The following is a 27,829-nucleotide window of genomic DNA, read 5'->3' on the forward strand; positions in this document are numbered from 1 at the left end:
AGGGTAGAATGCAAATTCAATAAATGCCTGCAATTAAGAAACTAATGATGGCCATGAATCCATTGTTGATTGTCAAAACACCCATTTAGTTCACTAATGTGCTTTAAGGAAGGAAACTGCCATCTTTATCTGGTCTGGCCTGCATGGGATTCCAGACCAACAGCAACATGGGCCATCTGGGCAATCAGGGATGGGCAATAAGTGCTACCTAGCCAGCAACACCCTCATCCAGTGAATGAAAAAAGAAATGTGCATAGGATTGAATCAGTCTCAAATAACAGCCAAGAGGAGGGGCTGAGTCAGTGTCTCAGAAACAGGGTTCGTAGATGGCACTGAAGACGTTGGGCTTTAAATCTTGCAGCAGGAAATTTCTATTCCTTGAGGAAATTGATGACTCATGTAACAATCACAGATAGCAGAGCTGGCTGAGAGAGGCAGTGATGAGTCAGAACAGGGCATATCTGTGGAACCAGTGATGATTGAAGGTTTAACCATTTAAACGTTAAAACACAGTTGAGCAATCAGGTTTATACCAGTGCAGGAGCCTTCCTAAAGTTCGACTTCAGCCTGAAGGAGTCATTTCAACTAACCTTTCCACAAGATGCTTAATGCAGCAGTAAATTTAAACCTGAAACAACTTTCAAAGATGAGTTACATCTTTCTTTAAAGTAAACATAACAATCAGACATGAGGATTGGTGAAATACTAACATGGATTCTTAGTTTGAAGACTACATACAGATAATATTCACTTGATCATGTTATGAACCAGACCAAACCCCTTCAAATACATCAAGGAGATAGCTTAGACCCCAAGTGTTCCAGTTATAATTCGGTTGGGCATGCTACTTGGTTTTAACCAAAACACACTTACTCTTACCTCTCATTAAAATACAAACCAAAAAAAAAAATTGGTCTAACTTTATCTCTATTAGAAAGCTTAACAGAATAATAGATTATATAACTACTCATTAACAACTGTCACAATATAGTAACACACCACAAACACACCTTTGGCAAAGGCAAATTCAGTAAGACAGATTGTCTCACATCCGATTCTGGCAGTAGAAAGAACCCAAACTTTTAGCTGTAACAAAGTGAGAGATCAATGTCCACAAATAGTGTTTAAACCTTGATAACTATTGAATGGTAAACTAAAACCCAGAGGCCGACTCCACCCATTCATGCTGCTTCTATTGGTAAAGTTTTAAAAAAAAAACAAGCCTCACAAGCTGTTTATTGGCTTGGAAGAGAGCACTTATCACCTCTGGTCTTAACCTCTCAAACAAAAAAGTCAAAATACTCTTCTTAAAGTCAAAGTATCGTCAATCATTGCACCTGATCTCTATCATAGCTACTTACATAGCCTGATACATCGCAGGACTAAATCCTACCTTGTTGAGGTGTGTAGTTGCTGTATGAGCTAATAGCTCTGAAGGGGTTAATATTCCTGCGACATTAGCTCATTCTACCAATGTTGCACAGTTTCTGGGTGGACATAAGAAGTTCTACAGTAGCTTTTGGAGGAGTGTCTGTACTAGTTCCCCAAGGTCCTAGGAAATGTGCCTGACCTAATATAATTGTACATATTGCTATCATGCAATACACTTTCTTGTCATCTAAGAATAGTGTCTCTGCTATAAAAACTCTACATGGTGAATCCTCTAGCCCTAGTCACAAAATAGGCCTAAGACAAAGCAAAAATAAAAGAGGATTGGTTGCAGTAAAATGTCTCAGACAACTGTAAACCAGTAACATATACTGGTTGAATTAGCAAATACTATACACTACTGGAGTGGTCACTGGGAAAATACTATTGTAGGTATCGACTGTGTCTAACTCTCACTCCCTTAAAAGGTCCATACAAATACCTTTTTCATTCTGACCAAAGGTTTACTCTTAAAGAACTAAGCCATTTACATGACAACAAACAAAAATAACCCTACTTCTGAATATACTTTAGACAGGTAGCAATACAACAGTTTACAAGCTCCTGAAACATATCTGTTATTTGCTGATCTATCCAGCTTTAGTGATATTTGCTGGAGGCTGTTGTGTTTTCAGAATGCTGGCTAAGGTCACTTTTATTTTCGTGCTGCATCTTTTATTATATTCTAGTTGCATTACTGTTACTATGTGTTTCTTATTATGCATTGGATTAATCATACAGTCATGCCATTCGGTATTCAGATGTGAAACCATTATGGTTGACGGCATATGCTGAAACTTTCTGCTGGATTCCAGCTGCCAGCAGTTGGATAATGTATTCAAACATTTGTCCAATATGCAGATTGGGTAATTCATGACCTGAATGCAGTCATGGGCTTCTTTCACCTTGGCTGTTTTTCAGAGTGATGCATCTTGCACTCCTGGAAGCATTGGCGAGTGTTGACTGGGGACGTTTGTCTGTACCCATCTACCATAAAGCAGTTCTGCATTTAACAGATCAATGAAGTGACCATGTTTGGATTATGTTGTTGTAAATTTGGTGCCAAATAATATATTGGCCAATGATCAGCTTTACAGAGTGACGTGATCACTTTTCAATGTAATATTAGATTAATGTTAGATTTCCTACAGTGTGGAAACAGGCCCTTCGGCCCAATAAGTCCACACTGACCCTCTGAAGAATAAACCACCCCCCTCTGACTAGTGTATCTAACACTATGGATAATTTAGCATGGCCAATTCACCTGACCTGCACATCTTTGGAATGTGGGAGGAAACCGGAGCACCCAGAGGAAACCCACACAGACACGGAGAGAATGTGCAAACTCCACACAGACAGTCGCCCAGGGCTGGAATCGAACCTGGGACCCTGGAGGTGTGAAGCAGCAGTGCTAATCATCTATTTCCAGGACAATTGCTTGAATGATCACAGCTCAGTTCTCTTGACTGCTTATGTTAAAGGGAGAGTAGCCATCAGAACGTTAGTCTTTAACAGGATGAGGACATTGCTGGCTAGGCAGCATTTATTACCCATCCCTAATTACCCAGAGAGTAGTTGAGAGTCAATCGCTTTGTTGTAAGTCTGGAATCACATGCAGGCCAGACTTCCTTCCTAAAGGACGTTAATGAATTAGATGGATTTTTGACAATTGGCAATGGATTTATAGTAGTCATTATATTCTTAATTCCAGATATTTATTGAATTCAAATTGCACCACCTGCCGTGGTGGGATTCAAACCTGACTGCCCGGAACATGACTTGGGCCTCTGAATTAAAAGTCCAGTGATAATATCACTAGGCCATCACCTCCACGTTAACTAACTGACCAATAGTAAAATCCATGGCGGTTTTCTGGAGGAGTGAGTCGTGCCCCTGCCTCCGAACCATGGTCTCCATGTTGGAGACCCTCTCCAGGACTGGTTGGACAAGGAATGTACATTCATAATACAATCAAGCTACAAATCTTTCCACAACACAAAGCAATGGCAGGCAACATGAGTGGGAGAGATTCCTGGACAGTCATTAGATTAGATTAAATTAGATTACTTACAGTGTGGAAACAGGCTCTTCGGCCCAACAAGTCCACACCGACCCGCCGAAGCGCAACCCACCCATGCCTCTACATTTACCCCTTACCTAACACTACGGGCAATTTAGCATGGCCAATTCACCTGACCCGCACATCTTTGGACTGTGGGAGGAAACCGGAGCACCCAGAGGAAACCCACGCAGACACGGGGAGAACGTGCAAACTCCACACAGTCAGTCGCCTGAGCCGGGAATTGAACCCGGGTCTCAGGCGCTGTGAGGCAGCAGTGCTAGCCACTGTGCCGCCCACCATACAGTGGAATACAGATTGGATCTTCTACCCTCACTATCTATAACTCTAGATTCCATTGTGTGCCATATAAAAGTACAAATAATCACGATAGCCTGGAATCCCTGAGTGAACTGCAATACACCAGAATGTTCCACACCTGACACTGATCCTCTTCGTAGTGCTCCGAAGGGGCCTTATAAGTATACCAGGCAACTGTTGAGTTGGTTGAAGACTTGGAGAATTCAGTAGTGTCTGGACAGCTCAAGTATTTTGTTTCTCCGAGAGCGAACTGCACAGGGAAAATCATTTCCTTACTGCTGTTGCAATCATTCCGTCCTTTCTGAATGACCAGAAGGGGTACAGTCACCTTGAGACAATAAGTAGTGTTCCTAGTATGGAATTAACAAGACAGAAGATTCAATGTTTGAGGTCAAAATGTACTCTTCGCCCCTTTTTGTTGTCAAGGAGCTTTACGTTCTCATATAGTCAAATCCTTCTTACCCATGCACTATGTTTACAGCATTTACTAGTTTTCTTAAAGACATGACCTCCTAGACATTTCGAGTAAAAAGTGAGGTCTGCAGATGCTGGAGATCAGAGCTGAAAATGTGTTGGTGGTTAAAGCACAGCAGGTCAGGCAGCATCCAAGGAACAGGAAATTCGATGTTTCGGGCTTGATGAAGGGCTCTGGCCCGAAACGTCGAATTTCCTGTTCCTTGGATGCTGCCTGACCTGCTGTGCTTTAACCAGCAACACATTTTCAGCTCCCAGACATTTCCCCTATTTTATACTTGAAAATAGCCATGCCCCAGTCTGAGAAGGCAGTGGTGAGAGTTGGGTAGGTAAACATGTGATAGGCAAGGGACTGGGCGGGGGGGGCTAGTAAAGTGGGTGGGAGACACGCGAGACAGAGTGGAAGGGACTGTTCAGTCTACAGAGCTTTAAAGGTAGAATACACCTACTATCAGACTGACTTTTTCAGGACAGGATTCAGGTTTCGAGGCTCAGCCAATTAGGCCATGCCTGTTATTTCAAAAAGAAACCAAGGTTTAAAAGGGACCATGCATCTGTTAACACTCAGATGGAGCTCCATGGTTACCTTTGTTATCTTGGAAATTACAGCCTCAGAATTGTGGCTGTTAACTGCAGGGGGTGGGGGCTTGTGACCCACAGTTTAGGAAGCCCTGATTGAAGATTTCCCCACTGTTTGTTCATATGAGTTGTACATTTATTGATACAAACTCACCCTAACATGTTGACAACTGTTAATGTAGGTTTCTCGATACACACCACCTGATGGTAAACTGCGGAGCAGCATGCTACCAGCTAAACAGGTTAGTGTGGCTGTGTGTGTCAGCCTCTGCGTGTGTCTGCGTCTGCCTCTGCGCGTGTCTGTATGTGTGTGAGACAGAGAGATTTACCTCATTCAAAAACCAGGTTAATACACTGCATGGAGATAAATCTGATGGTACATTCCAACAGATTACCATTAATGGGAAAGTTGCTTGCCCCAGGCCTCAAGAAGAGGATTCCACCTCCTGATTAACAATATAGATCACGCTCATGATTTTGTCCAACAGACCACAGAATCCCACAGGAAGTGAACAAAACAGTACAAGACCAGAGTAGTCCAGCTCCTTTTCAACATTTCCCCAAAATTCTGACCCACTTTCCTTTCCAAGCTCCATGTGCACAAGACGAGAATCAATAAAGAGAAACCGGGTTCCCTCTGTCAGAAGACCCAGGAATCAGAGGAAACTGTGTCAATGTAATTGGTAAAAAAAGGAAGTGAGAAATGTTTCCTTTTACAAAATCAGATGACGAGTTACGCTGCTCAGTATCGTGCTGGAAGTGAATGCACGAGTGACTGTCAAAAAGTTATTAATTAGATCAGTGCCCAAAAAACCCCCCAAAAATGCAGTGGGTGTGGGACTAGACAGATTTCTCTTTCCAACAAAAAAAAAGGTAACAATCAGAATGACTGACGGCCATCCTTCTGTAACGTGTACTTCGGTCATGTCACAGCCATCAGTTCCAGAGCAAAAATCTTGATAAGGGGCAAAAGCCCATAAATCAAACAGTTTCAAGTCAAATACCTGAACATGCAGGTGTAGTTCCCAGAATCATTAGCAAACACTGGCCAAAACCACAGCACTTCCTGCTCCTTGGTGATGCGATTTCCTGCTTGATCAAAGTCAATCAACTCTTCAGTTTGTCTGTTTTTATACCACGTTAGTGTCAGTCCTGAACCACGGGCCGTGCTGTAGTTTAACTTGACGTGGGTCGAGAAGAGGGGGCAGCTAACCCTTGCTGGCTCCCCGTCGTAGGCCCTCACTTCAGGGACATTGCTCACATCCCAGTCCATGCATTGTCCTGAAGCGGAAAAAGACACAGACAGAAGAGGGATAGTCTTTAATTTGAGAAGCTAATAGAAGAGAAGGCAGATGATTTCAGCAACTGGCGCTGATACGAGGTAGGTAAAATATTCCAAGTCATGGGAGATGCTGGGAGAGATGACTAAAAGCTTAACCACAAAGAGTTAGTTTTGAGAAGATACACCTGATGCATTAAATTCACGGATGGGTGTGTGAAGGGGAGGATAATGGTGCTGGAGGAGCACATGTATATAGGCAGGGATTAAAGTCAATGATTGATTTAAACACATGGACAGACAGAGAGAGAATGACTCTTCTTTGAATTGGAAAAGGGATCACACCCTGACATTCTTAAGCTGTGGAGAGGAGGAGGGGGAGCAAGTGGAACAAATGGAAAAAGGTGCCCAGAACAAAAGGCAATGGAAGTGTTCATGGTAGTAAGGAAGAAGCAAAAAGACCATAAAATGTAGGAGCAGTCCGGTATCACTCAAACAAGGAGTTAGGAGAGCTAAAAAGGGGCTAGGAAATGTCTTAAATAAACAGGAAAATCCAATGCATTTTATACATATATAAAAGGAACAAGGAGGGTAGCTAGGGAAAGCGTAGGTCCATTCAAAGACAAAGAGGGAATTTACATGTGGAGCTGGAAGAAGTGGGTGAGGTCCTTAATAAATACTTTGTATTGGTATTCACGCAGGAGGACGACAGGGTGGATGGTGTGGTGTTGGGTGGTTTGAAAAGACAGCTAACTCTTTCAGAATTCTCGGGTGCAATCCCTCTGGTTTGGATGATTTATCCTTCTTCAGACCTTTTCAGCTTCCCCAGCAACTTCTCCTTAGTGATGGCCATTACACTAACCTCTGACCCCTGAGTCTCCACACATTCTGGTATGCTACTAGCATCTTCCACCATGAAGACTGATGCAAAGTACTTGTTCAGTTCTTCCGCCATTTCTTTGCTCCCCATTACTACATCTACAGCCACATTTTTTCAGTGGTTCAATGCCCACTCAGCCTCTCTCTTACCTTTTATATATCTGAAAACACTGCCAATCTTCTATATTACAAGCTTATTTTCACATTCGTTTTCTCCCTCTCATTGCTTTAGTCATCCTCTGTTGGTCTTTAAAGACTTCTCAATCCTCTGACTTCCCATTAATCTTCACCACATTGTAGGTTTTCTTTTTTTTGTAGTGCTGACCCTGACTTCCCTGGTCAGTCACAGTTGTCTTGTATACCCCTTAGTATGTTTCTTCCTCCTTAGGTTGAATTTCTGCTGTGCCTCCTGAATTATTCCCAGAAACCCTTGCCATTGCTGCTCCACCATCTTCCCTGCTAGGCTTCCATTCCAATCAACTCTGGCCAGCTCCTCCCTCTGGTCTTTGAAGTTACCCTTACTCAAACGTACTTACTGTTATGTCGGATTCCAGCTTCTCCCTCTCAAACCATCATATTTTGGTCCCTGCCTCCGAGGTTCCTTCACCTTAAGCTTCTCATCAAGTCTGCCTCTTCACACATCAGCAAGTCTAAAATTTCCCTAGTGGTTCTATCACAAGCTGCTCTTAAAAAATCACTTGTAGACATTCCGCAAATTCCTATTTTGGAATCCTCCATCAAAGTGATTTTCCCAGTCCACCTGCATATTGAAATCCATCACGATTATTGTAATTGTGCCTTTTCTACCTAATTTATTTTCTGCCTCGCATTCTGACTACAGCTAGGAGACTTGTACACAATTCCCGTGTCTTTTTTTTGTAGTTTCTTAACTCTACCCACACAAATTCTACACCTTCTACAGTCATAGAATCATACAGCATGGAAACAGACCCTTCGGTCCAACTAGTCAATGCTGACCATAATCCCAAAGTAAACTAGTCTCACCTGCTTGGCCCATATCCCTCTAAATATTTCTTATTCATGTACTTACCCAAATGTCTTTGAATTATTGTAACTGTATCTTCTTCCACTCTTGCTCTGAAGTTCATTCCACACACAAACCCCCTGCTATGTAAAAAAAGATTGCCCCTCGTGTCTTTGTCAAATTGTTCTCCTCTTACTTAAAAGATATGTCCCCTGGTCTTGAAATCCCTCCATCCTAAGGAAAGGACACATGCCATTAACCTTATCTGTATGCCTCATGCTTTATAAAATTTCTATAAAAGATCACCCTTCACTTCCTACATTCCAGTGATAAAAGTCAGAGATTATCCAGCCTCTCCTTATAATTCAAATCCTTTGTTTCCATATCACTTCTTGCCATCGATTTAATTTCATTTCTCACTAAAAAGACACCCCTGGCCCCTCTTCCCATCTTTCTCATAGGACTTTATCCTTGGATATTTCGTTCCCAGCCCTGATTCACTTGCAGCCATATCTCAACAACATCATACCTGACAATTGCAAAGCTCATTTACCTTGTCTTATAAACTGCCCACATGTAAGTGCAACACCCTCAGTTCCTGCATTAACCACACACCCCACCCCCTTCTGATATTTATCTGCCGTGCCTGAAGTTAGATTGCTGACTCTTTCCATACTCTGCCCTCTTATTTGTTCTGGAAACTTTAATAACCTTTGCTAAGCTCTCTCTCCCTTTACAAATTTGAAGTCTCTGTGACCTTGATTTGAGGTTTATCTACCTTATTCTGAACACTTCATGGATTCAGCTACAAATTCCTTAAGTTTGTTCTGTTATCAAGTTTCCTTCCACTCTATGGTTCCTTGGTACAATGTGATATTTACACATTCCGTGTGATTTAATATTCCTATTTCATGTACATAAATTCTAATTTATTGCAATGTTACAGATGGTGCAGTGAGCACATCATTGCCACTGGAATTTGGCATTTATTTTTCACTGAGCACCAGACTGTGCCTGTTTTCTCTCAGAATGAGAGACCCAGGGGTGATCTGGTGGAAATTTGTAAAGGTGTTTGATAGGTTAAGTTTGGAAAGATGTTCCCTCATTTAAAGGTTTTCAGAAGCATGGTCTGTAAAATAAAAGACAGACAGTCACGAATAAGTTTCAGAGAATTTGGGGAAAATATCTCTATCCAGAGGGGTGAGACTAGAGGGTTTTTTTTTGTTTTGACATAGTGAAGAACAACAGGTGTTTAAATCTTTATTTGTAATCACCCAGCAGGAAGAAAGGAAATACCCGAGTGGCCAGTGACAAGCAGGGCCCCTCACATCAAAGGGCAATGCTGCATGATCAAAACAGTGAAGGGGAAGGCAGGGATCATATCAAAATAGAGTTGGAGGGGGAAATTAAACATTCCACTCCCTGCGGTGCCCACCTCTCCCTGAACAGCTCAAGGGTGTTGGTGGACATCGCATGCTCCTTCTCTAGAGATGCCTGGGCTCGGACGTAGCCGCGGAAGAGGAGCAGGCAATTGGCCCTAACGACCCCCTCCATGACCCGCTGCCTGGGCTTGTTTATGGCCAGTTTGGCCAAGCCCAGGAGCAGACCCACGAGGAGATCCCCTGACCTACCCTCCCCCCTCTGCACCAGGTGCCCAAAGATCAAGAGCGTGGGACTGAAATGCAACCAAAAGCAGAGGAGAATGCTCTCTAGAAAACTAAAAAGGGAGTGCATACGCCCACACCCAATGTATACATGGTCCACGGAGTCCACAGCACCACAGAACAAGCAGTTGGGCTGGGAGTCTGTGAACCACCGCAATCTGCGGTTGCAGGGGACCACCATGTGCAACACTCTCCACCCAGATCTCGGAGAGAAAAGGGGGAGGACTCCCTTGTAGGTGGTTGGTGAGGGAGAAGAGGTGGATGGTGTGCAGCAGTCTGTACAGGGCCCGCTGTGTTACATCTCTGAGGGGACAAAGCTAAAATTCTGGAGGTGACTCAGGTTGTAGGGCACAGGCTCCAGTGGGAAGTACGGGATCTTGGGACCATGTGAAATGCCATCTGGGCAGGGGTAACTGCAGACGGGATTCCACCACATACCTGAAAATCCTCCAACTGGTATGCACAATGTCGGGTCTGTTAGGACGGTTCTACCGTCCCCGTGTTCATTTCGGAGGAATGAGACACCGGGTCAGATTCTAAGAAACAGACTGCTTTATTCGAGAGAGAATCGAGTTACAGCAAGGTATCAGGCTTGCTGGAGAAGGCGTTCTGACTATTTTTTAAATTTGTCTATCCTTTTGTTCTCTCACATTCCAGAGTTACATCCTTATTTGGTAAAAAGCAGAATTTTCGTATGTGATTGGGTCTCACCTGATAACGTTCTATTACCTCAGTTTGAGCTACGTGCATCTAGACACGGCTCTAATGTCCTGTTATCTCTCACCCTCCCTGGGGCCTCTTCAGGCTATGCCATCAGCTTTTCAGTCTGTTCTTAGTGTAACATAATGGCTTACTGTTGTCTAGTGAAGCTAACAAGTTCCAGACTTGCTAATACTACCTTACGTGAGCACCACCTAACAATAAAGTTTCTTACACTACCTAACCTTAATAATGGATCCCAACAGGTCTGAGCTACGCCGTTTTAAGGCATCATATGGCAGTGGCCACAAACTGGAGTCTACCGCTGCCCTGCTCACTGCAGGGTTTATATGTGAGAGAGTAGTTAGACACATCTAAGGGAAACCTAGATACACACTTAAATGGAGAATGGAATGGAAGGATAGGTTGATGGAGTGAAATGGAGATGGGTTGAGAGGAGGCTGTTATGAAGCATCAATATCAGCATGAAACAGATGGCCCAAGTGGCCTGTTTCAGTGATATAAGTTTTATCTAATTCATAAGCAGTTCTTGATGATAATGATTGGATGTTTACAGTCCATTGCTATAATCTGCTTAGGGACTTCACACCATTAAAGCAGTTTAAAATCTTTTATCCCCTACTTTCCACTACAATGCTAAAAGTATCATTGTTCTGGGTTCTGCCAGCTCTTCTTCAGTCCCTCAAAAGCATGGATGATTGATGAGCCTCCACTCCAGAGTGTGGGTCCTGAGATAACTGATGCTCAATGCTGGTCCACACCCCCCTGGCAGAGTTGAAGGAAGTGGTGTCTAAATAGGCAAGTGGGTGGGACGCAAAGGTTTTCGCATGTTCCTTCCACTTGGGTCTGTCAGGGGTATTTGAGATGGTTGGCACCTTTCCAGATACTTTTCCTCTAATTTAGGCAGTCTTAGACAAATGATTCCCACAAATCAGTGGGAATATTGCATTTTCCCAGCATTAAACTTATCGTGATGGAGTTTTCTCTGTTGGCTGTTTGATGGCAACTCTGAAATCTGGCACAATGGTCACTAATGGATTAAAGCTGAAAATGTGTTGCTGGAAAAGCGCAGCAGGTCAGACAGCATCCAAGGAACAGGAGATTCGATGTTTTGGGCATAAGCCCTTCTTCAGGAATCATGATTAAACCATTGATTTAAGTTGGCACAGGACTTTAGGTTCTTCAAGCAAATTTTGGTGTGATGTAACAGACCTGCTCATCACTGGGCTTAAATAGCACAGTGTGGGTGAAGTTAACAGGAGAAAGTGCATGGATCCACATGGAGAGTGACACAGCAGCCTGAAGTCTGAATCATCTTTTTAAGATGTAACAACAATGTTGAAGCCTGGTAGATCTATGACAACAATGTCTAAATAGCATTACAAGGAAAAACAAGCCTAAAGATCTCGGTTTTGCCTTCTCAACCAGTCTAGCTCGAACCCAAACTTTTAGACTTGGGCATAAAACTATAACTTTGATGAGAATTAAATCTGTTGGGACTGGATTAGCCTTGAGAGTCAATTTGTACCCAGGAGGCAAGACAGGGCTCAGTGAATCAGACTATTGCCTCTGAAGCAGCAGGCCCCGTGTTCAAGTCTCACTCCAGAAACCTCAGCTCAACATTCAAATTGGCATTGAAACACAGTATTGAGGGGGTCCAGCACTATTTTTGGTGTAAAGGACTTTGGGATATTGCTGAGGTCGTGAAAGGGACAGCATTAGCAATTAGACAAGAGTGTAGTGCTGGAAAAGCACAGCAGCTCAGGCAGCATCCAAGGAGCAGCCTGACCTGCTGTGCTTTTCCAGCACTCCACTCTCGACTCTGATCTCCAGCATCCGCAGTCCTCACTTTCTCCTAGCACTAGCTATTAGTAACACTTCAGTGGTCTGTCAATCACTAGCCAGTTGTAGAGACAAGAGATAAAGAATCACCTACAGGATGATCACGCAGCATTGTGAAAAATGTTGGACTCGCTTTCAACAATCTGTTTATTAATTAGGCAGGGGCTGTCTTCTATGGTGCAGTCATGGAAAAGCAAAAATTGGTTTTCATTTCAATTTGCTTTGTATAAATGTCCAATGTGCACTTAAATGCTATCCATTCATCTTACTGTCCTATCTAATCCATTGTTTGTGTCATAGAATCAAGCAGCATAAAGGCTGCCAATATTTGTCCCATGCGCACAGTAATCCACTAATTCCTCACCACTACAGCCATTATCACTGTCATACTGGTTTGAAAAGAAGTTGGGGCCCCAGAAAGACTGACAAATTAATTATTAAATCACCTCATACACTTAAACCAAAACTCACATGCCACTAATTCAAACTCCAAGCCATAAAATAAATGATGCTAATATATATTCACATACCTACATTGCAACAGTAAGCTCCTATAAGCAATGCCAGAATATCCAGATCACTGATTTTAATGAATGCTGGTTGAAGGATAATTGACATCTTTTTATACACACGAGGCTGACAGGGACTCGATTAAAGTCTTACTTTTTAAAAAAAAGCCATCTCAGACAGTGCAGTGCCTATTCAACACTGCATTGGAATGGCAGCTTGGAGTATCTGTTTAAATCTCTGAGTGAAGTTTGAACCTAAGACTGTCAGATGCAAAAAAGCTGATGATATACAGTTTAAACAAACAAACAGCACTCCAAACCATGGATAGGAACAGAGCAGTTTCTTACACGATATTGGTTCACAGAAAAGGGTGTGAGAGCAACTTCGAAGGAAAAGCAGCAGAGTGAACCAAATTGCGATAATTCTTTCAAAGAGTTGGCAGATGTGTGTGATGGGGCTCAATGATCTTCTTTCTGTACAATGATATCATTCCATAATAATTGACTGAAAACAGAGGATGGATACTGTAAACACATTTCTTTATTCAGGAGTTAAATAACTACTATATACTCACCAGACGCATTGAGCCAATAGGTTTGTGTTGGATCAATGCAGGTCAATACATACAGGGCAAAGATTGAATGGGACCAAGGCATTCTAGAACAAAGCAGAAATAACCTTCAATTTTCTAAGAAAAAAAATGATGGCAAGACAAATTTCACACCTATCCACGGCTCAGGTAGTTTAATACAGAACTGTTTCTCACCTGTAACAATGATTGGGATGGTTCCCCATTTTAAAACCTCTCAATTCACTGCAGATAACACATTTTAAATAAGAAAAAGTGATTTAACTTAACTTTTTAAAAATATCAGGAACAGGTTACCTCAAATTTCGTAAGAAATATGGCTACTTTTCAACACCAAAATATATCTCTTGAGTACACAATTTGACAACTTCAAATCACACTGAAAGTTAGATATAATTCTTCAAATTTAGAATACAAGTTTCCAAATAACCATGATAGATCAAGAATCTTGATTACTTATAGCACATTTGACAGTTGTACTGATTGAAACAAGGGGAAAGGTGGATCTCACTGACTATACAGGATTGTTAACCTGGAACAATCAGGGAGCCCTAGCTGACAGATACAAACAGGAGTATCCCCCTCCAATTCTATTTTGATTTAATCCCTGCCCTCCCCTTCACTGTTTGATCACGCAACATTGCCCTTTGATGTGAAGGGTACTGCTTGTCACTGGCCACTTGGGTATTTCCTTTCTTCCTGGTGGTGGAAATTTGAATAAAGATTCATGCACCTTGTGTCTTTCACTAAAAAAAAACAAACAGGAGTAGCTCCCTCCAACCCTATTTTGATTTAATCCCTGCCCTTCCCTGTTTAATCATGCAGCATTACCCTTTGAGGAGGCACTGATTCTCACTGCCACTCGGGTATTTCCTTTCCTCCTGATGGTGGAATATAAATAAAGACTTACACACACACACACACACACACACACAGTGCTGGGGAAAAATTACTGCCCGACAGTGGTAGTGGTTGCGTAAGGAAAAGAAAACAGAAAAAAATAAATAGGAGGGTCAGTGTTTCTGTTTACTGAGAGCTGGCTCTCCAGAGAGAAAAAGAAACAGGAGATTTCCCCCCTCCAACTCTATTTTGATTTAATCCCTGCTCTCCCCTTCACTGTCTGATCATGCAGCCTTTGTTGCGAAGGACACTGCTTGTCACTGGCCACTCTGGTGATTCCTCTCTTCCTGGTGGTGGAATATAAATAAAGATTTACATACTTGTGGGTTTTCACTGTGATTAAAAAAGATTTAGGATCTCCTCAGTTTAGGTGATTGACTCTGTGCTAGCTAGGCCACAGTAGGTGTGTTCCTACTACTGTTGGCTTCTGCTTTTTGGGGAACTTGATTCCTGAACTGGCTGAGTTATGTAGCCAGTTTGTTTCTGGTATTCCTTTTTTTTTAAATTGAGGACTGATTTCTAAACTGCCTGATCTACACAATGTGTTTCTGATATAGCTCAGTTCTCATTAGCGTTGTTTCACTGGCTGGTTACAGTCAGAGTGTTACCCTCTTTTTTACTTTGAGAGAAATACAATGTTGATCTTGTGGCAGAGCTTAGCCCTTGCACTCTTGTTTTCTCTCTTTTGAATGGGTTTTCACTTTTTTGGTGTTTAGACTAAGCCCTTGTAACAAAGTACATCTTTCCAGATGAGCTGTTCCTGTGGGTAGGCCTGGCCCTGGTCGATGGATTAGGCCTCTTTAAAGACTGAACACCTGTGTGTGCGCTGGAAGGTGAGCAATTGCTGCATCCTTGAGTCTGGAAGTGGACTCTTCCTTTGGAAGTGGACCAAACCCCTGAGAGTTAACTGCGCCTTCACAATGTACTGGGTTCCTGTGAGTGGGACTGGTTCTCTGTGGATAGGTCAGGCCTCTATGGAGACTGACCACCTGTGTGCATGCTGTTGGATGTGTATTTGCTGCCTTCAGAGGTGGGCTCTGTATACCGGAGTAGACTCCATTTCTGACAATGCATTCTGCATATTGGAGTCGACTCTGTTCCTGGGAATTGACTCTAAATTTTGAAGAGAATGGTAATGTTTATGGTAATGGACTCTGTACCAGAAAGGACTCCATTTGTTGGTAATTGACTGTGCACGCCTTACTATGAGCTTGGAGGCTCATCAGTCATTCTGAAAGCTGTCATGCCAAGAGCCAGAGGGTGGGTAAGTCATCCTGTGCACCAGAAAAAGGGTAGGTGTCCTTGAGAGCTGCAAGGTGGGTAGGCCACCCCAATGCCAGTCTCCCTGAGAGCCGGAAGGTGGGTAGGCCGTTCTGAGTGCTGTCATCCTGAGAAGGGGTGATCGGGACAGGCTGTCCTAGAGTTGGTCGGAAGGTGTCAGAGCATCCAACAGCCAGAAGGTGTATAGAGTCAGGCCGAGATCCAGGGTGCTTGTGGGCTGCCCTGCATGTCGTCATCCCAGGGAAGGGAGATAGGCTGTCTTAGAGGTGGCGGAAAGGGGTGAACGACAGCCAGATGGTACATAGGGGCAGACCAAGAGCCAGAAGCCAGGTAGGCCGTCATCAGCACTGTCACCCTGGGAAGGTAACAGGGTGGGCTGTCCTAGAGATGGCCGGAGGTTGCGAAGGGCGGTGAGGGAAGTGGGAAATTGGGTCGGCCATGCTGACGGCTGTCATCATGGTGGGGTGGGGTTGGGGAAACAGGACGGGCAGTTCTAGAGGTGATTGGAAGTGTGCCACGGCAGATCAAGAACTGGAAGGGAAGGGGCATGGGGCAGGCTGCCTTAGAGTGGCCACTGGCTTGCCGGGATGGGGGGGGGGGGGGGGGGGCGGGGGGGGAGGTAGAGAGAATGTTAGAGGTCTGTATTCTATGCACTGTTATCTAATTGGACTCTTGTAATGTATTTGTTGCTGTTTTATGATGACAAAGTGGGGCTTTGGGACTTGTCCTACTTCCCTGAAGGTAGGGTTTGGGGCCTGGCTTTGCTGCTCCTCTCCCTTATAGATTGCTGTTTCTCAGTATACAACTGTTAACTGTATTGTTTAATAAAGTAAAAATATACAGGAGATTCATGCACATGACATGGGTGCTTGTGAAAAAATAAGCAATACCACTGTTAGAAGTTAGTGCGGAGGAAAATTAAGAAAAAAATAAACAGGAGATTCAGAGAATAGTTTCATTCTAGGGACTGACTGGTCAGAGACAATCTACTGTGCACATAAAGGGTGATTTGGTGACAGGATACTAGCCTCTGTGTAATTATTTCACTAGTCAACAGTAGATATTGGACAGTTAAGAAGAGAAATTATTCCTGACTTTGATTAAATAATTATTCCATTGTGCTGATTACATCAAATTTTAAACATTGGGAGGATGACATTCAGCTCAATAAGCCTCTGCTGGCTCGTTGTATTAAGATAATTTGATTTGTTTATTTCAGCTACAACACTGGCATCAACCTGACAAGGTGAAAATTTGCCCAGGTATGTCCTGTATATATAAAGCACGATAAATCCAACCCAGCCAATTACCACCCTGCCTACTCTTGATCGTCAGTAAAGTGATGGGAGGGGTCATCAATAGTGTTATTAAGCAGCACCTGGTCAGCAATAACTTGCTCAGTGACACCCAGTTTGGGTTCTGCCAAGGCCACTCAGCTCCTGATCCCATTACGGGTTCAAACACAGATAAAAAATAATCTACATCTAGGTGAAGAGGTGAGAGAGTGATAGCCCTCAACAAAGTAAAAAAAAACGACAGTGGCAAAGAGCCTGAGCAAGACTAGAATCCTTTGGAAAATGCCAGTTGGATTCATATCTATCTCAAACGGAGTCATCATAGCTCTAGGATATCTCTGCAAGAGTTCTACATGGTAGATATCTTCCAATCAATCTATTCAGAGATGTTAGTACAGATCTCTGGCACAGCTAAGACTTGAAACTAGGCCTCCTGGCTCAGAGATAGCAACATTACCATTGTGCCACCAGAACCCTAATTCTCAGAGTGGTGTCCTAGGCCCATTTACCTTCAGTTCCTTCACCAATGATTTTTTTCTCCATCACAAGGTCATCAAGTTCACTGATGATTGCAAAATGTTCAATATTGAATCTCCAGATAGAGATGATTCAAAATGCAATAGAACCTGGACAATATCCAGCCTGGCTGTTAACTAGAAGATATTATTTGCACCATACAATAACCAACTGCAGTGAGAGAGAATCTAACCATCACCCTTTGGCACTTAGAGACATTATCATAATTGAATCTTCCACAATCAATATTATTGAAGTTACCATTGACCAGAAACTGACCTGGACTGTCCTTATAAATACTGCAGTGTAAGAGTAGGTCAGAATCAGAGGCTGGGAATCCCGCAGATAGTAACTCACCTCTTGCTTCCCCAAAGTCTGTTTATCATCTACAAGACACAAGTCAGACATATGACAAAATACTATCCACTTACCTGAATGGATGCAGCTCCAACAACACTCAAGAAGGTTGAAACCATCAAGACAAAGCAGTCTGCTTCATTGACACCCCATCAACTACTTTTCAACATTCACTCTCTCCAACAATGATACACATTTACAGAGTCAACCACCTATAAGATGTGCTGCGACAACTCACCAAGGCTCCCTCAACAGGACCTTCCAAGCCTGCAAACTCTACCACTGAGAAAGGACATGACCATCAGATCCAGGGAACAACATCACATGCAAATTCCTCTCCAAGCCACACATCATCCAAATTTGGAAATATGTTTCCATTCCTTTAGTGTTGCTGAATCCAAAATCCAGGAACTCCCATCCTAACAGCGATATGAGTGTTCCTATATGCAGGACTGTAGTGATTCACAGTGCAGCTCACCACTTTCTCAATGGAAAACAAGAGTACACAACAAACGCTGATCTAGCCAGCTATGTTCAAATACTGCAATGATATAGATTTTGAAAACCTGATGCATCTTGATCAACAAGCTGTGATATTCTGAGTGTTGGTAACAAGTTCCTCCCAGTCATTAATGTCCATGTGGCCACGTGTTCAGGAGAGCTTGAGACTGTCTTTAAAGCATTTTCATTATCCCACCCTTTAGTGACAACAATTTGAGAGTTGAGAAAACAGGGCATGGCAGGAGGTGGGTAGTAGGGGGCGGTAGTTTTCCACTGTCCAGACACTATTTCCAGTCCAAAATAGGTTTGGCAGGAGCTTTGCCTGAATGCTCATAGAGCATGTTTGTTCAAATGGTCCTCTCATTGAATCTGGAGGTTGTGGCAGAAGCAATGCAGATGGAATTTCTTTAGCCCTCTGAGATGGCACTCATAGCACACATGTCACAGTGGTAGTCTCCCTACCTCTGAATCAAGAGGCCTGGATTTGAGTCCAGAGATGTGAGGTAACATCCCTGGACAGGGTGATTAAAAATATTTGCCACTAATATATTATCCAGATCCCAATGAGGCTCAGGAGTGTGGTGACAACAATAACCTGGTCCCTATCTTGACTTGTGGAGGTCACTGTCAAAAATGCACTGGCATCATTTGTGCAAGGTTGGCTTGGTGTAGCTGATCAAGTGTTGGGTCTCCTTGTCAATGGTGGCTTTTTGAGAGATGTGGCTGACAATGTTGGAGATGTGCTTAGGAGTCACTCCAACACACATGGGAGGAGAAATATCTGACAAAGTTTGGATTGATATAGAAGGCTCTGTCCCAACATAACTAACCACTCTAGTCACACATGGTCTGCAGTATGTGGATGACTGACGTGTTGATGCTTATTCTGCACCAGACATGCTTGGAAACTTTCATTCTCTCCAATTCTATATCAGAGAGATTTGGCCTGTCCATGAGTGCTGTCAAAACAAATTCAAAATTTTTAAATATCAAGAGAACATTGACAGTTTAATTAAAGTCTCAATCAGTAAGGTCCAAATCTGACAGAAGAGAGATGATTGACTTCTTCTCATCTCGAGCAAGTTTAATTCCATTAAAATAGAATCTGCCTGAGATAAGAGTCATAGAGATGTACAGCACGGAAACAGACCCTTCGGTCCAACCCATCCACATCAACCAGATATCCCAACCTAATCTAGTCCCACCTGCCAGCACCCGGCCCATATCCCTCCAAACCCTTCCTATTCATATACCCATCCAAATGCCTCTTAAGTGTTGCAATTGTACCAGCCTCCACTTCCTCTGGCAGCTCATTCCAGACCCGTACCACTCTCTGCGTGAAAAAGTTGCCCTTTAGGTCTCATATCTTTCCCCTCTCACCCTAAACCTATGCCCTCTAGTTCTGGACTCCCCAACCCCAGGGAAAAGACTGCCTATTTATCCTACCCATGCCCCTCAATTTTGTAAACCTCTATAAGGTCACCCCTCAGCCTCTGATGCTCCAGGGAAAACAGCCCCAGCCTGTTCAGCCTCTCCCTATAGCTCAAATCATCCAAACCCTGGCAACATCCTTGTAAATCTTTTCTGAACCCTTTCAATTTCACAACATCTTTCTGATAGGAAGGAGACCAGAATTGCACGCAATATTCCAAAAGTGGCCTAACCAGTGTCCTGTACAGCTGCAACATGACCTCCCAACTCCTGTACTCAATACTCTGACCAATAAAGGAAAGCATACCAAACGCCTTCTTCACTATCCTATCTACATGCGACTCCACTTTCAAAGACCTATGAACCTGCACTCCAAGGTCTCTTTGTTCAGTAACACTCCCTAGGACCTTACCATTAAGTGTATAAGTTCTGCTAAGATTTGCTTTCCCAAAATGCAGCACCTCACAGTTATCCAAATTAAACTCCATCTGCCACTTGCCAAAAGCAAGACATGACTGATATTTCCAGTCAGCTTTGAGAACACCCTATCCTGAATTTTGTTGCAATTCGAGGTTTCTAATTTTTACACCTTCATTGCTCAGACCTTTGAATATAGGAGTTGGGACATTATATTGAAGTTGTCCAGGATATAGGTGAGGTCTCTTCTGGAGTATTGTGTGCAACTCTGGTTGCCCTGTTGTTGGAAGAATGTCATTAAGCTGGGGACGGTTTGGAAAATATTTACCAGGATATTTTTGGGAATGCAGGGCTTGAGCTATAGAGAAAGGCTGGATAGGTTAGGACATTTTTCAGGCAAAAGTGAAGAATGCAGATGCTGGAGATTAGAGTCAAGATATAGTGGTGCTGGAAAAGCACAGCAGGTCAGGCAGCATTCAAGGAGTTTGGGGGGGTGGGGGGTTAAAGGAAAAAAATCAACGTTACAGGCAAAAGCCCTTCATCAGGAATCTATTCTCCTGCTTCTCGGACGCTGTCTGACCTGCTGTGCTTTTCCAGCACCACTCTAATCTTGACTAGGACTTTTTTGACTCGAGCATAGGAAGTTGAGGGATGACCTTACAGAGGTTTATAAAATCATGAGGGGTATAGATTAGGTGAATAGCAAAGGCCTTGTCTCTAAGGTGAGGGATTTCAGGACGAGGAGTATATATTTTTAAGGAGAGCGGAGAAAGATTAAAAAAGACGTGAGAGGACTTTTCTTTACAGAGAGTGGTTGTGTGCCAAATGAACTTCCAGAGAAAGTAGTTGATGTGGGTACAGTTACAACACTTAAAAGACATTGGGAATAAATACGTAAATAAGAAATGTTTGGAGGGCTAAGGCCAAGCGCAAACAAGTGGGAACTAGTTTAATTTGGGATTATGGTCTACGTGGACTATTCAGAGCAAGGGGCCTTTTTCCATGCTGTATGACTGTGACAATGATCTAAGCTAATTTTATGTACACTGTAACAATTTTAAACAAGACATATTCGTTCCTTTGATTAATGCCTTTCACACTAAACCAAATCTGAAGGGGATGCAACATTGGAACAAGGATACACATCAACAACTGATAGCCCAGGAACAAGCAGCGTCTTCGCCCCACTCACCTGAAATCAATTTAATTTTCAATCTTTTCAGCTCAAACTGATGGAGCTCAATGCTGAGGGCTGCATACTCTCCAGCTTCTGAACAAAGTGTGAAAATGGAGCACTTCCAGGTCAGTCACTCTGGAAACAGTTTAAGAGAAAAGCCAACAGGTATCAGCATGTAATCCTTCACAATGTGAGCCAGGCAAACTGATTCAGCAATTATCAATTCATAGCTCACAAGCAGTGGAGCTATTTCAAAACAAGGAGTCAAACAGAGGTTGCCTGTAGGAATGCTTTCGCAAGTTTGGGATAACCATCAGCAATTTACAACCAGTTAAGGGCTTGTCAATATGTAATAACTGTTGTAAGACAGAAAATGTGGCAGCCAATTTGTATATTGTGAACTCGCTTGGAAAGCAATAAGATATGATCATAGAATCACAGAGACCTACAGCATAGAAAAAGGCCCTATGGTTCATTACATCTGCACTGGCCAAAAACAACTATTCTAATCCCACTTTCTAGCACTTGGCCCATAGCCTTGTATACCTTGGCAGTAAGGAGAGATGACGTCTGAGAAGGGTTCACAAACAAAGTCATATGGGTAGAACCTAAAAACCAAAAGAGAGCAATCTCTTTGCTGGAAGTTTCCTATAGACTCTCCAGCAGTCTGAGAGAAACAGAAGAAAAGATATGCAGGCAAATTTCAGGGAAGTGTCAAAGTAATAGGTAGTGATAGTCAGGGATTTCAACCTCTCCAACTGGGTTGGTCATAGTGTGAAAGATCTAGAGGGAGCAGAATTCTTTAAAAAAGTACCCAGAAAAGCCTTTTAAACCAGTACATAGAAGGTCTTGCAAGAGGGGGATGGTCCTGGAATTAAGTTTAGATAACAAAGCTGAACAAATGGTTGAAATATCAATGTGGGGGCATTTTGTAGGCAGCAATCATAACTCTGTTAGATTCTAGGATTGTTATGAAAAAGGACAAGGATGGGCCTGATATCAAAGTTCTCAACTGGGGGATAGGCTGATGTTAATAAGGTCAGGTATGATTTGGCCAGAATGGACTGGAAGCAGATATTTGCAGGTAAATCTGTCTCGGAGCAGTGGGATATATACAAGAAGAACATGGGTAGAATGTAGGACCAACGTTTTCCAATAAAGAAAAAGGCTGGACCATCCAATCCTGTGAACACTAGATATTGAGGGACAATGAGCTTTAGGTGAAAAGGAGAAGGAGGCTTATGACAGGTAATGAAGATTCAAAACACCAAAATGCCCACAGGAGTGTAGAATGTGGAAGAGGGAGTTTAAAAAGGAGATTAGGAGAGTTAAAAAAAAAGGGGGGACATGGAAGGATTCTAGCGGGTAAAACGAAGGAAAATCCCAAATTGTTTTAACGATACATTAAGAGCAAAAGGATAACAAGGGAAAGAGAAGTGCCAATTTAGGACCACAGTGGTGAGTCAGAGGATGTAGTTAGTGTTCTAATTGAATACTTTCTCATGCTCACGGGTGAGAGGGATGATGTTGGGGTAGAAATCAGGAAGAAAGCCTATGATACAATTTTTAAAATTGGCATAGACAGAGAGGAGTAAAAAGTGAGGTCTGCAGATGCTGAAGATCAGAGCTGAAAATGTGTTGCTGGTTAAAGCACAGCAGGTCAGGCAGCATCCAAGGAACAGGAAATTTGACGTTTCTGGCGAAAGCCCTTCATCAGGAAGAGAGGAGATTGAGTGGTCTGGCGGGCTTAAAAGATGTTAAATCTCCAGGACAAATGAAATGTATCCCAGGTTGTTGGGTTAGACAAGGGAGGAAATAGCAGGGATGCTTGCGAAAATGTTCAATTCCTCCTTCCACAGAGGTGAGGTGCCTGAGGGTTGGAAGACAGCTAATGTCAAACCTTAATTCAGAAGGGAGCAAGGGATAAAACCGGCAAATCTACAGGCCAGTCAGTCTAATCTCGCTGGTGGAAGCAATTCTGAGGAACAGAATGAAACTCTATTTAGAAGAGCTGGGATCAATCAAGAACAAATCAGCATTGGTTTTGTGAAGGGAGGTCATATCTGCCCAACTTGATTGCATTTTTTGAAGGGGTGACCAGGTGTGTGGATGAGGGCAATAGACTTCAGCAAGGCTTTTGATAAGGTTTCACTTGGGAGACTGATAGTGAAGGTAAAAGCCTTAGGATTCCAAGGACATTTGGGAAATTGGATCCTCAATTGACTGAGTGACAGGAAGGAGATGTTGATTGTTGTGGGATGTTTTTCCAATTGGAAATCTGTGTCCACTGGTTTCCCACAGAAGCTGGATTTGGGGATCATGCTGTTCGTGGTTTATATAAAAAGATTTAGACTTGAATGTAGGAGGGTTGATCAGCCAGTTCACAGATGATACAAAAATTGGTGAGGTGGTAAATAGTGAGGAGGATAGTCTTAGATTACAGGAGGATACGGTGAGTTGGTCACATGGGCTGATCAGTGGCAAACGAAACTCATTCTGAAAAGATGTGAGGTGATGCACTTGCGACAGGAGAAACAAGGCAAGGGAATACTTGATGAATAGGAGGACCTTGGACGCATCTTGGATCACCTTGCTGATCTGTGGGGCCCTATTCTCTCCCTAGTTGCCCTTTTGTCCTTAATGCATTTGTAAAAACCCTTTGGATTCCCCTTAACACTATTTGCCAAAGCTATCTCATGTCCCCTTTTCGCCCTCCTGATTTCCCACTTAAGTGTACTCCGAATGCCTTTATACTCTTCGAAGGATTCACGCGATCTAGCCTGTCTATACCTGACATATGATTTCTTCTTTTTCTTAACCAAACACTCAATTTCTCTAGTCATCCAGCATTCCCTCCAGTTGCCAGGTTTCCTTTCATCCAAACAGGAATATACTGTCTCTGGACTCGCGTTATCTCATTTCTGAAGGTTTCCCATTTTCCAGTTGTCCCTTTACCGGTGAACATCTGCCCCCTGTCAGCTTTTGAAAGTGTTTGCCTAAAACCATCATAATTAGCCTTCCTCCAGTTTAGAACTTCAACTTTCAGATCTTGTCTATCATTTTCCATCACTTTTAAAACTAATAGAATTATGGCTGCTGGCCCCAATGTGCTCCCCCACTGACACCTCAGTCACCTGTCTTGCCTTATTTCCCAAGAATAGGTGCAAATCTTGACCACCTCCAGTAGGTATATCCACATATTGACTCAGAAAATTCTCTTAAACAGACTTAAATTCCTGTCCATCTAAACCCTTAATACTATGGCAGTCCCAGTCTATGTTTGTAAAGTTAAAATCCCCTACCATAATCACCCTATTATTCTTACAGATAACAGATCTCCTTACAAATTTGTTTCTCAATTTCCTGCTGACTATTTGGGGGTCTATAAATACAATCCCAATATGGATTGACACGCTAGTGGGTTCAATAAAATCTTCAGTTAGCCCTGAGTTGTACAGGCAGTGAATTATCCCTAGATCTGCTGACGCAGGAGCTGTGACAAATCCTCAATCAGCAACGGTGCACCAACATTTCCCAGAGTCACTGAAGAGTGCATTGCAAGAAATCCTGAGGAAACCTTCACTGACAATTTAAGATATTAACTTTTTTATTCATGAGAAACTCATTTCAAATGAATTTATGGAGTTGGCCTGGAGAAGCTGTCCCCATTAGAGCAGAAAAGATTGAGAGATGCTTTGAAAGAGAGCTGTATTACCCTGAAGGATTTTGAAAGAGTAAATAAGGAGAAAATGATTGCTACTGGTGAGTGTCACAAGGGCCAGACTTAAGATCCCAACGCCCAAAGTCTCTCAACCAACTCAAACTCTCACCCAATCCCAACTTGTGGGACCTCTTTCACCAACATCATTAGGGATTTCTTCCTCCCCAGTCTCAGTCAATCATTGTGCCCTCTCCCACTCACAGACCACTCTCCAGACATCTCCTCTTCCAACCCAGTCCCAGTCCACATAAGACCTGTTCTCTCAGTTCCAGAAGCACTTTAGGAAAAAGTTAAAAAGATAGAATTAAAGTCATTTACAACCTTTTAAAAAGAATGTGTTCATGGGATGCAGTTTCATTGACTGGCCAATGTTTATTGCATTCTAAGCAGTTGCACATGCTCAGTCATTTCAGAGGGCATTAGGAGTCAGCCACTTTGCCGTGGGTCTGGAGTCACGTGTAGGTAAGAACAGCAGATTTCCTGACCTGAAGGTCATTAGTGAACCAGATGGATTTTTACACGTTTCAACAGTGGTTGTGTAGTTGCCATTAGACTAGCTTCTAATTCCAGAATGTTTGTTATTCCTGATTGAATCCCACCATTGCCAAACCCGTGATCCCAAAACATTAGCCTGGTCCCTGGGGATTACTAATCCACTGTCATCACCACAATGCCACCATCTACTTTCTTCATCAGAAGTCCTTACACAAAACAGCTTAATATGCTTCACAAAATTTAATACAGAATGAAAGGAGCTAACAAAACGCTTAGATGAAGTAGATTTAAGTGGTTCTTAAAAAGGAGAGAGGTAGAGAATTGGAGAGGTTTAAAACCTTGAGATGTAGAAACAGAAGTAGGTGATTTGATCCATTGACCACACTCGTGACTCTAATCTCCAGCATCTGCAGTCCTCACTTTTGTCCCTTTGATCCATTGAGACTATTCCATCATTCATTGAGATCATTGCTGACCTGATAATCCTCTACTTCACTTTCCTGTCTTATCCTCATAGCCCTCGATTCCCTTACTGATTAAAATCCTGCCTCGAGTGCACTTGAATTTCCGTAACAATCCGGCCTCCTCAACCACCTGCGGTTAAAGAAAATCCACAGACTTGACGAGACACAGAAAGAAATCCTCTCCATGGCTGTCTTAAATAGGAGAGGAGATTGTGATTGGAGGTGGAGGTTATGCCCTCTTGTCTTAGTGCAAACAGTTTTTCCATATCTACCTTGTCAAACCCCCCCCAAGAATCTTGTATGTTTCAACAAGTCTCCTCTCATCAGCTAAACTCTAATGAATGCAGACCCAACCTACTCGACTCCTCCTCATAAGACAATCTCTCCATATTCGGAATCAATCTAGTGACCCTTCTCTAGTCTGACACACACACACACTTCCACATCAGAAGTCTAAAACCATTCAGAGTATTCCAGAGGTGTCTGATGAGTGACTTGCATATTTTAATAAGACCTCCCTATTTTTATAATCCATTCTCTTTGAGATAGGGTGGGATATTTCCTAGCTTTGGATCTTGGGAACTGAGGAGATGGCAGGAGATTACCAAAGAGGATGTGCATAAACCCAGACTGGGAGGAGTGCAGAGATCTCAATGGGATACCTTATGGAGCAGATAGAGGTGACCCAGGGAGGGAGGAGTAAAGCCAGGGAGAGATTTGAAATCATGGATGAGGATTGTGAAAAAAAAACCAAAAAGATATTGTCATGGCAGTAGCCACAGTAAACATAAGGGTGATGGGTGATTGGGATTTGGTGTGAGTTAGGATGTAGACAGTTTTAAATGAATTGCTAACTTATGGATTGGGGAAAAAGAACATTTGAACACTGCCTCTCATTTAAGCAGCATCCTGACTTTTTCCCCCCCACAATTCACCCATGGGATGTGGGCATACCTAGCTCTGCCTAAAAGACACCCAATGACATGGACTCCACAGCCTTCTGCAGCATTCCACATACAGTTCCTCCTGGTTTAATTGTTCAGGAGACAAAATGTCAACTTCCACCAGCAGCATGAAGTTGAGAAACAATTTGGTGGATGATGGAGTGAGGCTTGTGATTCCTGATGATGTAACAACCTATTTTAAATACATGAATATGCCATGCATAGAGCAGCAGCTGCAAGGTAGGTTAGTGGGGTATTCAGATTGAGAGATCAGGACTGTAGAGGGGAGATCAGTCTCAACGTGAGCAGAACAGGCACAAAGAAGGAAGTCAAGTGGGTCTTAAAGGCTGCTTGCAGGTAATAAAGGGAGATTGGAGGAAGAAGAGTGATGGAGTGAAAGTGCCAGGGGAAGGTCCAGGGTTGTGGGTCAGGGTGGGGAAGAACATAATGGTGATAAAGGTGTTTTAGGTAAACTCAGACATGTACAGCACAGAAACAGACCCCTTCAGTGTGTGTGTATATAACATGGACAAGTTGGACTGAAGGGGTCTGTTTCCATGCTCTATATAAAAAAGGGACATATGCACCCATCCAAATGCCCTTTAAAATGTTGTAAATGTACCAACCTCCATCACTTCCTCTGGCAGCTCTTTCCATACACACACAACCCTCTGCGTGAAAAAGTTGTCCCTTAGGTCTCTTTTATATCTTTCCCCTCTCACCTTAAACCTATGACCTCTAATTCTGAACTCCCCCACCCTCAAGAAAAGACTTTGTCTATTTATCCTATCCATGCCCCTCATACTTTTGCAAGCCTCCGATACTCCAGAGAAAATTGCGCCCGCCTATTCAACCTCTCCCTATAACTCAAATCCTCCAACCCTGGCAACATCCTTGTAAATCCTTTCCAAATCCTTTTGAGTTTCACAACATCCTCCCTGTGGGGTGGAGACCAGAATTGCACACAATATTCCAAAAGTGGCCACACCAATGTCCTATAC

At 42.9% G+C, this 27,829-nt stretch overlaps 1 protein-coding gene across 3 annotated transcripts in view; it reads right to left on the reverse strand.

Annotated features, from left to right (window-relative positions):
* LOC132821802 (interleukin-1 receptor accessory protein) overlaps positions 1–27,829 on the reverse strand; it is a 47,328-nt gene that overhangs the window by 18,630 nt on the left and 869 nt on the right. For all 3 annotated transcript variants that reach the window (XM_060834609.1, XM_060834608.1, XM_060834606.1), the window contains exons 2-5: positions 21,220–21,339; positions 13,315–13,397; positions 5,866–6,142; positions 3,927–4,158 (exon numbers count right to left, since the gene is read on the reverse strand). In XM_060834609.1, the coding sequence (XP_060690592.1) occupies positions 3,927–4,158; positions 5,866–6,142; positions 13,315–13,396 (591 nt within the window). In that variant the 5' untranslated portion in view covers position 13,397; positions 21,220–21,339. The remainder of the gene's footprint in view (positions 1–3,926; positions 4,159–5,865; positions 6,143–13,314; positions 13,398–21,219; positions 21,340–27,829) is intronic.

The sequence above is a fragment of the Hemiscyllium ocellatum genome, chromosome 13 (genome assembly GCF_020745735.1).
Source record: "Hemiscyllium ocellatum isolate sHemOce1 chromosome 13, sHemOce1.pat.X.cur, whole genome shotgun sequence".
NCBI lineage: Eukaryota > Metazoa > Chordata > Chondrichthyes > Orectolobiformes > Hemiscylliidae > Hemiscyllium > Hemiscyllium ocellatum.